General features: G+C 31.5%; 3 protein-coding genes across 7 annotated transcripts in view; 2 read left to right on the top strand and 1 right to left on the bottom strand.

The window, feature by feature from the left end:
• The window catches only part of LOC659101 (probable multidrug resistance-associated protein lethal(2)03659), a 34,941-nt gene that overhangs the window by 953 nt on the left and 19,952 nt on the right, over positions 1–14,036 (bottom strand). The window contains exons 1-6 of one of the 5 annotated variants that reach the window (XM_015981093.2): positions 3,226–3,313; positions 2,853–2,942; positions 2,580–2,810; positions 2,105–2,535; positions 294–2,060; positions 14–241 (exon numbers count right to left, since the gene is read on the bottom strand). In XM_015981093.2, coding sequence (XP_015836579.1) covers positions 14–241; positions 294–2,060; positions 2,105–2,535; positions 2,580–2,810; positions 2,853–2,935 — 2,740 coding nt within the window. In that variant the 5' untranslated portion in view covers positions 2,936–2,942; positions 3,226–3,313. Of the gene's footprint in view, positions 1–13; positions 242–293; positions 2,061–2,104; positions 2,536–2,579; positions 2,811–2,852; positions 2,967–2,991; positions 3,047–3,081; positions 3,167–3,225; positions 3,314–14,036 lie in introns of those variants that run through there. The other 4 variants (XM_008196754.3, XM_015981092.2, XM_015981091.2 and 1 more) reach the window with 4 other exon arrangements.
• LOC103313474 (protein takeout) lies at positions 6,835–7,831 on the top strand. Its single transcript, XM_008196812.3, has 4 exons — positions 6,835–6,999; positions 7,046–7,286; positions 7,324–7,457; positions 7,513–7,831. Exons 1-4 carry the CDS (start codon positions 6,939–6,941, stop codon positions 7,812–7,814), a joined length of 738 nt encoding a protein of 245 aa, XP_008195034.1. The 5' UTR covers positions 6,835–6,938; the 3' UTR covers positions 7,815–7,831.
• Positions 12,166–13,731, top strand: LOC100141899 (protein takeout). The gene is made up of 4 exons (XM_008196813.3): positions 12,166–12,320; positions 12,373–12,613; positions 13,190–13,323; positions 13,382–13,731. The coding sequence occupies exons 1-4, from the start codon at positions 12,257–12,259 to the stop codon at positions 13,684–13,686; spliced, it is 744 nt and encodes a 247-aa protein (XP_008195035.1). The 5' UTR covers positions 12,166–12,256; the 3' UTR covers positions 13,687–13,731.

The raw sequence follows: 14,036 nt of genomic DNA, 5'->3' as shown, positions 1-14,036 counted from the left end.
TAATGCTTATTACCTGTGAAGAAAAAGAAGCTAAAAAGCGCCACTCCTGTGTATATGGTACAGGTCAAGTCGGCCCAAAACGCCAAAGTGCAAAATATAGCCTTGCTCATGTAACAAGCCGAAGTTTGGACGTCTAATTTAGCACTGAACTCTTGTAGGAGGATTTGTTGGGCTTTCAAGGCCTGGATTGTGGTTAGGCCTTGCAGGGTTGATGCCATGTGGCTTATCACAGGACTTGTTACTAAAACACACTATTTCGCATTTCAAGTCCTAATTAGAGTTATGATACCGACCAACTCCTTCGGTACGCCTCATACTTTTGTTTGCCGGTTGGTGCAAATACATGTACGTGAAAAAGATAATATACAAAAGTATGGATGGTATCACCATCCAGAAATTGAGTATTGGGATTATTATGGATACTCCGATGACCAAGAAAATTTTAATTAGGAGTTCCAGAAGGAACAAAGGGATAACTTCGTCAGCTGATCCCAAATCGGTCGAGTAACGATTGAGGATACGTCCCGAGGAGTTGTCATTAAAAAATTTGATCGGGCTATTGATAACACCTTGATAGAACACATCGTGGAGGAATTTTGATATCACGACTGTGTACTTGACGAAAAACCACGTCGCGATATGAGTCCCGAAAACAAGAAGTAGTACTAAGAATCCATATATGTATAATTTGTCATTGGTGTCAATATCAATTTTTGAGTTCACCCAAAACGTGATGAAAATATCAATCAAATAACCGAGGAACGTGTTGAGTGCGAATAGAAGGAATACTGATACGGTTATAGTAACCCCAGTTGCGTTAAGAAAATAGTCGCGATATACTTTAGCCCCACTTCCACTTCCTCGTTCTTCTTTGACAATTGAAGGGGCTTGGAACTCCGCCAAAGTCACACTTTTCGTATCGTTTTTACCTCCACTTGACTTATCCTCGAAACCCAAGACATCAAATGTACCAACTTTATCAACCCGTCCTTTATCCAGTTGATAAATCCGTGTTGTGTTCTTCAAATATTGCACCTGGTGTGTCACCAGAACCACACACTTCCCCTTCAAATACTTGACGATACATTCGTCAAAAATATGCCTGGCTACGTGTGTATCAACTGCAGATAATGGATCATCTAGAAGATATATATCTGCGTGTTTGTATACAGCGCGAGCCAAATTAATCCTAGCTTTCTGCCCCCCACTTAACATGGCACCCCTTTCCCCAACTAGTGTATTGTCACCAAAGGGGAGTTGAGTCAAGTCGTACTCCAACGCACAAACTTTCACAACTTGCGAATACTTGGCAGGATTGAACTCCTCACCAAACAAAATATTTTGCCTCACACTTCCCGAAAAAATCCACGGTTCTTGTGAGGCATACGAGATAATGCCTTCGACTTCGATCATGCCTTTGGCCGGGCTAACCTCTGATAGAATAGTATGCAGGAGAGTGGTTTTGCCACTTCCTGCACTCCCGACCACTCCAATCAAATCACCAGGTGAGGCATGAAATGTGATGTCGTGAAGTAGAGTCACACCGTTGAGTTCGATCCAGGCATTATGGATTTGAATTGTGGGCATTTTGGGTTTGAGGAATTTGATTATGTCCCTCGGGACGTTGTTTGGACACCCGACAAGTAAAAAGTTTTGGATTCGTTGAACCGTGACTTTGGTTTCTGTCATTCGTATTAAAGCGAAAGGGAGACGTGTTGTGGCTGTGGTTTTCAAATTTTCGTATATTGTCATTAGGGCATACACATATTGAGGGGTTAAGGCTGTGTTGGTTAGAACACTTCCAAGGATGCAAAGGAAGACGGAGATTTTGGAAACGTAGACTTTAAAGACCGCGCAAACAAACCGGAAATGGTTGGCGGTGGAAAGTTGGTTGGTTTCTGACCTTCGGACCTCACTAATGTAGTTGGAGAAGGATTGTTCCCAAGTGCACATTTTGATGACTTGGATACCTCGAATGATGTCATTGAACAAGCGAATCCTGTGGTCCGTTTTCGGGCCCAGTTTTTGCTTAACTTGGGAGAACTTCCTGGCAACGAGTACTAAACCAATTTGATGTTTTTTTTTTTGGTTAATATGTACTCACATTGCGCTATTACAAAAAACAAGATTCCGAAAATCCCTAACGTTGCAGTGAATCCGAAAGTGATGGTTAAGTAAACAGTGGCCAAAACTAGTTTCAAAGGGGCACTCCATAAGAAATGCAGTGTTGGTAGTACCAAGTCGATACGGTGTATGTCATTCGAGAGCAAATTGATAATTTGGCCCGAAGTCAGATTTTGGAAACTTTCCCTCCGCAAAGTTAGAATTTTCTTGTACACCAGTGAACTACAAGCGACCCGGACCTTTAAACTCAAGTTGTATAGTCCCAAGTAGGTTACATGGAACGAAGTCAGATACATTAGTGATGCGAGTACTATCACAAGGGCATAGCAATAGGCCTGAGTTTCGGGGATGTTTTCCCGGTTTGAGTCAAAATAATTCAAAAGTTTCCGTAACAGAATAGGTTGTAATAACCTGGAAGAATGGTTTTGATACCTTTTAGTTGGAAAAGTACATACGTCAAGGCAAAATCAAAAGGGAACAGCAAAACACCATAGAGGACAAATTCCATTCCAAAACTCTTGATCAAAGCCCTGGCCAGGGACGGTTTTTTGCGAGTCTTTTCCTCATTCCAGTGTTTTTCTAACTTTTCGCCCAATTTTAGTGACTGTTGCGACTTAAGTGGTCCGTAGAGCTCATCTTCTGTTAGTTCCTTTTTGCGCCCTTTGAGTATTATACCGATCTGCCAACTAAAATTATTTTATTAAATTATTGGTCAAATAGTTACCGACCAGAAGAGGAGGTTTGATAGGAAGTTGGATTTTTCTTTCGGGTGAACCCTTTTTCCTTTGGTTGCTTGGTTCTTGGCCTCCATGCTTATTCTAGTGAACAATAGAATGAATAATGAAAATCTGTGACGACTGTACACACGAATAATTGAAAAAATACGTCTAGAAACGTTAATATTCAATCAGCTGTTAAACTGGCGTATGCTATACATTCTATTATCAGTAAGCTGACCTTTATGTTTCCAATTTTTAGGAAAAACTACTAAAATTGGTATAAAATATTTACTACAATTTTACAATTGCGACTGTTGATTGCTACAATCATAGCTCGACTAACTGACAAAAAGTAGCAATTAAGAAAGTTATTGTTACTTACTATTAATTATAACATGTTATTTATCGGCTCACATATTTTACGTTTCTTGATTACTGCTATCAGGGTTTTCGGACCTTGTTATAAATTTGAATTAAATTTTTATGCGTTATATCTTGAACTTGAACACGTAAATTGCCCCAATCTATTGAATGCAGGTTTATTAATTTAGTTGAAATGAAGTTATAACAATTTAACTGACTTATTAATATTAAATTTTATTAAATCGGTTTTTATTCCAATTCTTAATCCGAGTGATGTGTTATTGTTATTACTTATTACATAAATCAAGTTCTATCAATTTACTTGAGTCGTGGAAAGAGAGTAGATTCAAAAATGTCCTCAAAAGCGCTGATTGTCTTAATTATTTGTTTCCATTTTATTTGGACACATGCAGAAAATATTAAATTTGATTATTTGATCGAATCGCAGCACTTGGTTGCCAAGTCTCCGGTTATAACAGTTGACGAAGGCCTATTTACTACCCCGTTTATTAAAGTTGTAAACCAGGAAATTCCAAAATTTCGTTGCCTTATGTACAACGTGACACAACCAGTTTTAGAGATTAATTTTACAAACTGCAATATAAGAGAACTGGAAGTGGATTGTTTCAAACAAGATGATATTGAAATAATGACGTTTCGAAAAAATAGTATTCCCACCATTAAATCAAGAACATTTGCGGATTTTCCAGTCAAATTTCTCTATTTACCGTTTAATGAAATTAAAGTGCTTGAAGATGACGCGTTTTGTAATTTGGCACAACTGAAGAGACTGGATTTAAATTCTAACCAGTTGGAGGTTTTGAATCCTAAAAGTTTGAACCAAGTGCCTCTTCTGGGTTATCTTGTGTTAACTAATAACATTATTACAAGTTTGGGTCCGGAAAATCTGCGATTTCTGCAACAAAGTGGCCTCCTTATTTTTAACAATAATCGCATTTCGAAAATTGATAAACACTTTCTGGATGGAATGAAAGTGCATAGATTAGGAGCACTGGCGTTGGAAAATAATTTGATTGAATATTTACCAGATGGAGTTTTTAACAATCACACCTTTACGCACATTGGTTTAAATTACAATGAATTGAAAAATATCTCTAGAATTTGCTACAGAAATTGTAGTTTAGGAACTTTGGGAGTTGACGAGAGCTTTATTGAGAATTTCAAGGGAAATTTTTGCCAATGGTTGCTTGATAATAAAGCCTTTTGTTTGGGTTTTTCATCTGCAAGTGACTTGCGGGATTTTGGGGCCACTGGAATCGTCTTTTGTGTTTTGAGCACCTTTTTGGAAGTATTTATTTTGTTAGGTTAATCCATAGTTAAAAATGTATGTGCGTGTCAACTTAAAAGTGTTAAAACTTTATGGAATAATTCTTTCAAACGAGTTCACCACAAGAATAAATTACCAACAATGTGTTTAAAATTCAAGGTTTATAATTTATTAACTGTGAAGTTCTCTAGTAACTTCTAATAATAATTGAGATAATTATTTGAATGTGCCGACGGATGAATGAACCTGTAAGTCGACATTGTAACCTTGTACTTGACTTTAGGAAAAATCTCGAAGTTTGTGAACCACATAAATTAATGTCTAATAAAATAATTAAAAAAGAGATTATGGATTGTCAAAGTTTCTTTTTTATTTTCTTCCTTTTCTCCTTTTACTGCATTTTTTGTTATTGTAATACTTGTAGTTATGTTTCTACATAATTAATTAAAAATACATAACCAGTTGCTAATGAACTATTTATATTATGAGTATTTTATATTCCTTATACATAAAAAACTTCATTTTTCTACTTTGGTTTCACAAATTGTTCATTGTTTATTGATAAAACCCAAATAATTAACAAAATTAAGAGGAAATAGTTTGAACAGATTTTGATAAGTTAAAGTAAACAAAAACAAAAAATTTTATAAGAGTTAATTGTGGCACTGATTTTATTGTAGCACTCTTTCGTTGTGCTCCAAAACTATTTGTGCCACAATAGAACGTCTTATAAAACTCGTATAATAATATACAATGTGTTTTTAAATGATTCTCATCAAGTTAACTTTGAAATTGATTTACGTGTAAAAAAACTTGTGCCGATCTGTACAATTGAATTTTTTGTCAATAAATGTCAAAACTGTCAGTTGTGACATTCACAAGTTGTCAATTAACTAATTTTAAAAATTTCATTAAAATGCAACTAAATTGTTACACTGTGCAAGAAAAGACTTTTATTGTCGAAGCTTATTTCCGAATTGGAGACTTTATAAATGGAGAATTGTAATATTCGGTGTCTAAATGCCTGTCATTAATTCTATAAAGCGGCATTCCTGATTTTACTTAAGAAATTTATAGACGACTAGATAAGAATCCTTAAAAAACATATTGTATACTATTGTAACACAGAAAAACTTACTTCGTACTGCATATTTTGATTACGATTCTGAATTTAAAATAAAAAAAAGTTTTTTATAGAAAAAGCTTTTATTTAAAAGGTGCACTAAAAAGTAAAAAATAATGTTTTTGTACCTGAGGAGAATATGTATGCTTAAAATTTATAAAAGCTTTGGCAACAGTGCTCAATTTAAGAAAGTAATTCTGTAATACCGTATTGTTATAACTTATGACCGTTCCCAAAGCTTTTATAAATTTTAAAATCCTAATTTGTAAGCAAAAATATTCTCCTCTGATAGAAAATCATAATTTTTTCCTTTTATGTGCACCTTTTAAATAAAAACTTTTTCTATAAAAACTTTTTTATTTTTTTATTTATTGCTTTTTAGTCTTTTTCTCTGAGATTTAGTTTCGTCGTATTATTGTAACATCATTATTTTGCTGATTTGTGCAAACTTGTTTAGTGGTATGTGATAAAAAACAGCTCTTAGCATTAAAAGAACATCCTAACCTCTGTTCTGTGTCTATACTCTATCGTCCAAGATAAATGAATTTTAAAAAAATAGCGACATTTTTTTGTAACGAATCGTAATGAAAATGGGTAGGCATTAATACATTTTCCAATGACCAATATACCGTTAATGTTGGTATAAGTTAAGGTACTTAACCTAAAACTACAAAACCTCTTTTAACCCCATTAGGGGGTATTTAACCACATAAGATTGCATTGTCACACAGATTAAGTAAGTATGCAAAATTTCAATTCATTGGGACAACGGGAACACTCTCAAATTTGGCTCCAAAAATATAAAACAGACAGACAGACAACAAAGCAAGTTAAATAAAAACTTTTAATTAAATAAGGCCTTGAATAGTTTTTGTTTTAAAATCCAGTAATACAGAGCATTTTGGAACAGAGTGGGCAATTTTATGAATTTATAAAGTAATAAATTAACTTAAACATAGTTGATTGTTTAAATATTCATTAAAAAATGCGTTGAAAGGACGAGTAATTTTATTGCGATATACATAATTAATGTTTTATTAAATTCGAGCAACAAAAAAGTGAAAATAAACCGGCTAAAATTTTCCACTACAAATACAATTAAAGTTATTTATTATTAAATAGAGACAATTCATTATACCAAGAAATGTTAAACGACGAAACAATTACTGAGAGGAAAGTGATGTACATTTAACGAGTGTCAACGTATAATTATGAGCAATTGAATTCCAACGACCGTCAAATAAATACCAATAATTGCCTAATTGGTTAAAAATTTGCTAAATATAAAGAAAAGTAACAAACGTTTGCGTTATTCTGAATCATGAAGTGTTTTCCGTCTATTTTGTATTTTATTATTGTGTCTTGCAGTTGTGCTAAATTACGTGAGTACTCTTCGGTATTTTTTCTCGATTAATTAGAAATCTGCAGCTTCAAGTTTCACCAAATGTGACAGAAACCAAAGCAATTTCCAAGAATGTATCCCAAAGGCCGTCACAAACGCCCTCGGCCAGTTGGACAAACCGTTCAAAGAAATTGGTTTACCCAACATGGAGCCCTTGGAGGTTCCATCTTTGACCATTGGGGCTGGGTCTGGTGCCGTCAGGTTCCAGCAAAATTACAAGAACCTCAAAGTGAGGGGATTCACCCAAACAACTTGCCGGAAATTTGAGTAAGTTGGACAATGGACTGGAAAATAACAATAATAGAGTGAATTTTTCCGAGAAAAAAATTTCGATGGGTTGTCTCTCTCCAGTGGTTATTATGGACTTTGATTACGAGATCAATGGTCAAATTTTGTTATTGCCGATTTTTGGAGACGGCCCTGGTTCTATAATTTTGGGTATTACGTATTACCGATTTTTTGTGAAACTTTTTTAATAATAAACTGGTTGAAGATCACATCAAGGTGGACATAATCTTCCAACTTGAAGAATACGAAAGGAAGAACAAGAAATATTACAAAATCGTAAACACCGGACTCACGATGAGCCCAAAATTGATCAAATTCGATTTGAAAAATTTGTTTCACGGAGATAAGGCCTTGGGTGATAATGTTCTCAAAGTTTTGAACGAGAATTGGGAGGAAGTTTTCGCCGATGTCAAGTCCGGCTATGAGGAGGCTTTCGGACAGATTTTTGCCTCGATTTTTAGTCGATTGCTTGAAAAAATTTCAATTAGTGAACTGTTTGGTGAATAAATATTTCTTTGACAGTTCTTCCTGTTCTTTTTTTAATCCCAGCTATGCAATTTTAGGAGTGGTAAATATTTGACATTCAAGCAAGTTTTCGGAATTGTATACATAATTATTCCGTTTTTTTAATTACACTCTATGCACAGATAAAAATCGGTTACCTAAACCTATTTAAATTTGGACACGTTTTGTTATTTAAGAACTTTCAATACCGGGTGTTTCACTGATTAAATTATCAACTGACACGATGACAATTTATTATGTATGTCAAAACGGTGACTGTCAACTTTTTTAAATGGCACCCTGTACATCATTTTTTTAATGTAATACTCGTAGTTATGTTTCCACATAATTAATTAAAAACAATAACCAATTGTTAATGAACTACTTATATTATAAATATTTTACATTCCTTATACATAAACCTAAAAAAACCTTCATTTTTTACTTTAGTTTCACAAATTGTTCATTATTTATTGATATTTATTGATAAAGCCCGAATAATTAACAAAAGTTAGGAGAAAATAATTTGAAGAGATTTCGATAAGTTAAACTAAACAAAAACAAACAACAAAAATAGAAAATAGAAAAACTAGTATATTACACTCCTTCGTCGTGCTCCAAAATCATTTGTGACACAATAGAACGTCCTACAAAACAATCTATTATGTACGTCAAAACGGTGACTGTCAACTTCTTTTAAATGGCACTCTGTACATAATTTTTTTCATCATTTGTTTACATTTCATACTTAGGGTAGTGTTAAAATAATAATAATTAATTATTAAAAATTGCGAGATCTAAATAGTTTTAAGGAAATATTAGTATAAATTATATTTCTAAAAATTGATTTCGTTGTTATCTATTTTTTTTAATCTCATATAATGCCTATTTTTCGGTTTTTCTTATTGTTTACTCTTATTTTACTCTTTTTTTTACTATCATTAAATGGTGCAAAAATAATATGGTACCATTTGGAAAAAAAATTGACAGTTATGTTTTGAAAAATGTGATCATAAAGGCAAAATTGATTATTTTGTCCAATCGTGTGATTTTTTAAAAACGACAGGCGTCCTTTGTAATTTTTATTTATGGTTCGATTTCAAAAATAAAAAAATAATTAAACGGCTCTTAGTTTACAGGGTGATTTTTAAACAGACCGCCACAATTTTATCACAGCTTTCTAAGGATAAGTAGAGACGATCTACAGCACATTTACGCTTTTATTTCCTAGTTGTAGAAATCTCCCCTTAACCCGTGCCACTTACGGCGCTCATGAGTTTGGATTAGTTGTATTAAAATAAAATGTGCTCGTAAATACACAGAGATCATTGTTGCATTGATTAAGTACATTGTTATCAAATGAATATCAGGCTTTCTACTAACTGTGCTAATACTACTTAGGAGCATATCAGTGGCGTACGCTATATCTTTAACATAAATTTAAATATTTTTTATTTTGAAAATGGCGATTCTAAGACTTTTTTTAATATTCTCCTCAGCATGTACTTACTTGATACAACAATGGGTAAAAGTTTGTCGGTCTATTTAAGTATCACGCTGTAGTATAAGCTGTAATTTTTAAAATATTTAAAATGACATATTTAAAAAATTAAAATTTAAAATTAAGGCAAAGTTGCGCATTTTTATGGTAAACAATTATATGAAAGAAAATTTGATGAGTCATTTTCAATTTTTGAATTATTGGAAAAAAAAACAGAAAATTGTATTGTCCGTTTTTATTTTTTTACGCGAATGCCAGAAGGACCAAACGTTTTTAAGTAGAACATTCTTCAGGCATTTTTTACAAAGATTGTAAATCTGTCATCGTATTTTCCAAGGCGTTTTTGGGGGAAAAACCAAAGTTGAGTGTTGTAACTCTGGCATTAAGAACGTCTTGGAAAATACGATGACAGATTTAGATTTCTTGTAAAAAAGTGTCTTAAGAATATCTAACTTAAAAACGTCTAGTTCTTTTGGTTTTCACATAAAAAAATTAAAAGGAAAATTAAAAAAATTTGATTTTTCTCAATAATTCAAAAACTAAAACTGACACATCAAATTTTCTTTCAAATAATTGTTCAGCATAAAAACGCTTAATTTATATTTCTTAAGGTACTGAATGCTGTCATGAACAGAGGTACTGCAATCATGTGAGTGTGACAATGACAGCGGCTTTTTGACCAAAAAAGCCAAAAAAGTGCTAAGATTTAAAAGATTTAGTGTCAGTGTCACATGTTTTCACAAATTATTGGCACAAAAATTACCTTAAAATATCCATTTTTGACACTATAGTCGATTTCACAAGGAAAATTTTCTGTTCAAAAAGCCGCTGTGATTGTGAAAATTATATGATGGCAGTACCTCTGTCCATTACAGCATCCAGTACCTTAGTATTACATATAGAAAAAATGTTTTATTTGTTGAGCTCTGTTACCTGTTAAAATTCACACACGTTTTTCTGCAACACCCTGTATATTCGACTTCCTTATTTTAAATTGTGGGACTCATTTTATTTTTTTCATAACTTAGAAGATACTAGTTTTTTGGTACAAACATGTGTAATATGTTCTACTTTTACTAAAAAGTATTGTTTAAAAAAATCAGCAAAATTGAAAAAAAAGTTACAAAAAAACAATTTACTCGTGGTAACGGGATACGGCACACGTGTGCCATGTAAAGTAAGAAAAGAACTGAAGGATAAAAATATGATGAGTGTAAATCTAATCGTCTTTGCAGCAAAATTTTTCCAGAAAAGTAATTAATCTGTAATTAACTAAAAAACTTTAAATTTTAATATTATCTTTACAACATCTTAAATTAATTTACTTGAATAATATTTTCTTTGCAAAAATAAATTACTTAGAAAGTAAAATGTCATTGCAAAGACGAGCAATTTTTTCATCATTTTCAATTTTTTTTAATGAAATCGAAAAGCTTTTCAAAGCTCTTTTTGTTTAAGGACTTTTAATCGTAATGAGTTGTATCATATTGTTTTTTTTTTCGTAAAAATATATCGAATTGGTAAGTCTCAGTTTTCCGATAAAAAAAGCGTAAATTGTGATTTTTGAAATACTAAATGATTTTAATTTAGTACTAAGTAAATATGTTGCAAAGTATATTTGAAAAAATATTGGCAATATTTTTTATTTGCTGCTTTTTGGCATAAAAATATTGGCAATATATTGTTATTAACTGATATGTTAAACATTTTTTCCAAATTTTATAATTTAATATTTTTTTAAATAGTAATTTTAGTAAAATTGGAACATTGCACATTTTGCACCAGGAGATAATAAAATAATAGTTCCGCTGTAATCGGCATTTAAAAATTGAAAAAAACTGAAAATTGCAACCTGTTTTGCATTTTTTTGGAAAACTATTAGATTTGTTAGAGCAAAAATCAAAAAAGCGTCAGACAGCGTTTGAAATTATGTATTTTCTCGTCAAAACCCGGAGCCGCTCCGGGCTGCGGTTCCGGGTACAGAGGCATTTAAATTTTTATACTAAAAAATATAACTCAAAAACTAAAAGTCGTAGAGTAAAACGGTTCGTTTCAGTGAATTCTGCGGCTCATCCTACGTATTATACCATCTTTTCACGAGATTTAAAATTTTGAAGTTTTTTGCTTAGTCAAGGCAAAAATAAAAGAATATGTTACTCTAGCTCTCTAGTTTTGTGGACTTTTTTATGCTTTTACAACTTTCTCGAGTTGCAAAAAGGACCATAAAAGTCAATAGGTTCGATTTTTTAAAGTTTGATTTTTCCAATTTTTGCGAAATTTTTGACGATTTTTGAAAGCCGAAAAATTTATCGAGCAATAATATCGTGAAAGCTTTTTTAATCAATCTTTTTCAAAAAAGATCAGTGTTCTCCGACTAATAGTTTTCGAAGAAATTGGAAATAAAAGCTAATTGATAAAGTAAAAAAATTGTAAACTTTAGAAAAATTTTAAAAGCATCAAATAGAAAACACCATTTAATTATTTTTGACTTAGAAGTGGTTAGATATACTATTTCCAAAAAATAAAAAAATTAGACGAGGGCGAATACATTAAAACACTCGGTATAAAATTAATTTTTTTAACCTGTTTATTTATTTATTTATATTTCTTTGTTAATGTTTTGTGTCTAAAGGACATTTGGACTTAGTTACAAATGACGACAACTTGATATCCTATAATCTTGAAATAATCAAACAACAAAAATAATTGCATAATTAGTTAATCATTCGGAGAACATTCGAAATAAATCGAAGTTAGAAGAAAAACGTTCAAATCTTAATGTTTTTAATAAATTAACCCAAAGAACAGGTTTTAATAATAAAAGAACGTCGCCCCACCTTCTAATTTATATTAATGATTGTTACTTTACATTTAAAATTACTCCAACTTTATATAAATTCAATGACGCTAAACCGATTCAATCGAGTCAAAATCTTGCCACAAAATGAAGCTTCAACTCCTTGTTGGTTTCTTCCTCGTTTTGGATTTTTGTTCAAGTGTTAAATTACGTAATTAATTGAATTGTTGTGATTTTTTCGTAAATTAAACACCAATTTCCAGCGTCAAATTTCATAAAATGTGATCGCAAAAAACCGGATTTTAAAAAGTGCGGCCCGGAATCCATCCACCAAGCGATGAGACAAATGGATAAACCGACCAAAGAATTGGGGATTCCCAGCTTATCACCCTTGGTGATTCCCTCCCTGTCCATTGCAGGGGGCCAAGGGTCGGTCAAGTTGGACCAGAACTACAAAAATGTGCACATTTATGGCATCACTAACCTCGAATGCTCGAAATTTGAGTAAGTTTTTATTTTAATTTATATTTATATTTATGTTTATATTTATATTTATATTTATATTTATATTTATATTTATATTTATATTTATATTTATATTTATATTTATATTTATATTTATATTTATATTTATATTTATATTTATATTTATATTTATATTTATAGTTATATTTATATTTATATTTATATTTACATTTACATTTATATTTAAATTCATTTCACTTTCATAAAAACCATTGTGGTGGAAATTGGGTACTCTTGGCATTAACTTTTATGAGTTGTCATGGTAACAGGTTAGTCAGTTCCACCACAATGGTTTTTATGAAAGTGAACCGAAAATATATTTATATTTATATTTATATGTATATGTATATGTATATGTATATTTATATTTATATTTATATTTATATTTATATTTATATTTATATTTATATTTATATTTATATTTATATTTATATTTATATTTATATTTATATTTATATTTATATTTATATTTATATTTATATTTATATTTGTGTTATGTTTATTTTTATTTTATATTATTATTATTTTATTTTTTATATTATGAACTGTTTTTAGTGTCGATTTTGAGAACAAAATCATCGAAAACGAGTGTTTGTACCCTGAAATTCGCATGGTTAGTGACTACAACGTCGATGGTAAAATACTAATTCTGGACATTAAGGGCGAAGGGAAGGGCACAATAACTTTGGGTAAATTGTTTTGACGTTTCCAAAAATTCGGTTATTTTATTGTGTATTTATTTCCCAGAAAAAGTCCGAATTTTGGTGAAATACAACGTAGAAGAGTACGAAAAGAAAGGCAAAAAGCACTTCAATGTCACTCACATTGAGCTGAAAATGATCCCGGAAAGGGTTCACTTTGATTTGGAAAATTTGTTCAATGGTGATAAAAAATTGTCCGAGCACGTGCTTAATGTGCTTAATGACAACTGGAGGGAGGTTTACAATGACGCTAAAAGCAGCTATGAGGACGCTTTTGGGCAAATCACTAAAGATATTTTTAATAAAGTCTTGGCACGTGTGTCGATTTCGGATATGTTTGGCGACGAATAATAATTATGTTTAGTATTTATTTTCTTAATAAAGTATCAATTACCAGTACGTTTTTTTCTTTTTGCTGTTGGTAAACATCAAGAAAAAATTGTTTGTGACACACCGTTACAAATAATTATTAATTACACGACTTCTTGGTTTTATTTATTTCTCTAATGACTCCAGGAATAGGTTCTGACTTGTTTTTAAGTGGGAATGAAGGAAATAATAACATTCGATGGCTAGACCAAATAACGCTATTAATTGAATTAGCTGATTTGGTATTTTAATTTACACCTGGAGTTATTTGCATAATATTGACTTACGTGGTTGTAATAATAGACTTTACTTCAATAAAAAATTCTTTTGCT

Source organism: Tribolium castaneum, chromosome 8 (genome assembly GCF_031307605.1).
Source record: "Tribolium castaneum strain GA2 chromosome 8, icTriCast1.1, whole genome shotgun sequence".
NCBI lineage: Eukaryota > Metazoa > Arthropoda > Insecta > Coleoptera > Tenebrionidae > Tribolium > Tribolium castaneum.
The sequence above is the reverse complement of the archived record's forward strand: the minus strand, read 5'-3'. Positions and strand labels throughout refer to the sequence as shown.

What these genes read in the sequence shown, in the direction of transcription:
- LOC103313474 (XM_008196812.3), top strand. Translation starts at nt 6,939, where the DNA reads ATGAAGTGTTTTCCGTCTATTTTGTATTTTATTATTGTGTCTTGCAGT. An exon ending in TTGCAGTTGTGCTAAATTAC is followed by an intron (nt 7,000 to 7,045) that starts GTGAGTACTCTT and finishes AGAAATCTGCAG; the next exon opens with CTTCAAGTTTCACCAAATGT. An exon ending in CCCTGGTTCTATAATTTTGG is followed by an intron (nt 7,458 to 7,512) that starts GTATTACGTATT and finishes AACTGGTTGAAG; the next exon opens with ATCACATCAAGGTGGACATA.
- LOC100141899 (XM_008196813.3), top strand. Translation starts at nt 12,257, where the DNA reads ATGAAGCTTCAACTCCTTGTTGGTTTCTTCCTCGTTTTGGATTTTTGT. An exon ending in TTGTTCAAGTGTTAAATTAC is followed by an intron (nt 12,321 to 12,372) that starts GTAATTAATTGA and finishes ACCAATTTCCAG; the next exon opens with CGTCAAATTTCATAAAATGT. An exon ending in GAAGGGCACAATAACTTTGG is followed by an intron (nt 13,324 to 13,381) that starts GTAAATTGTTTT and finishes TTTATTTCCCAG; the next exon opens with AAAAAGTCCGAATTTTGGTG.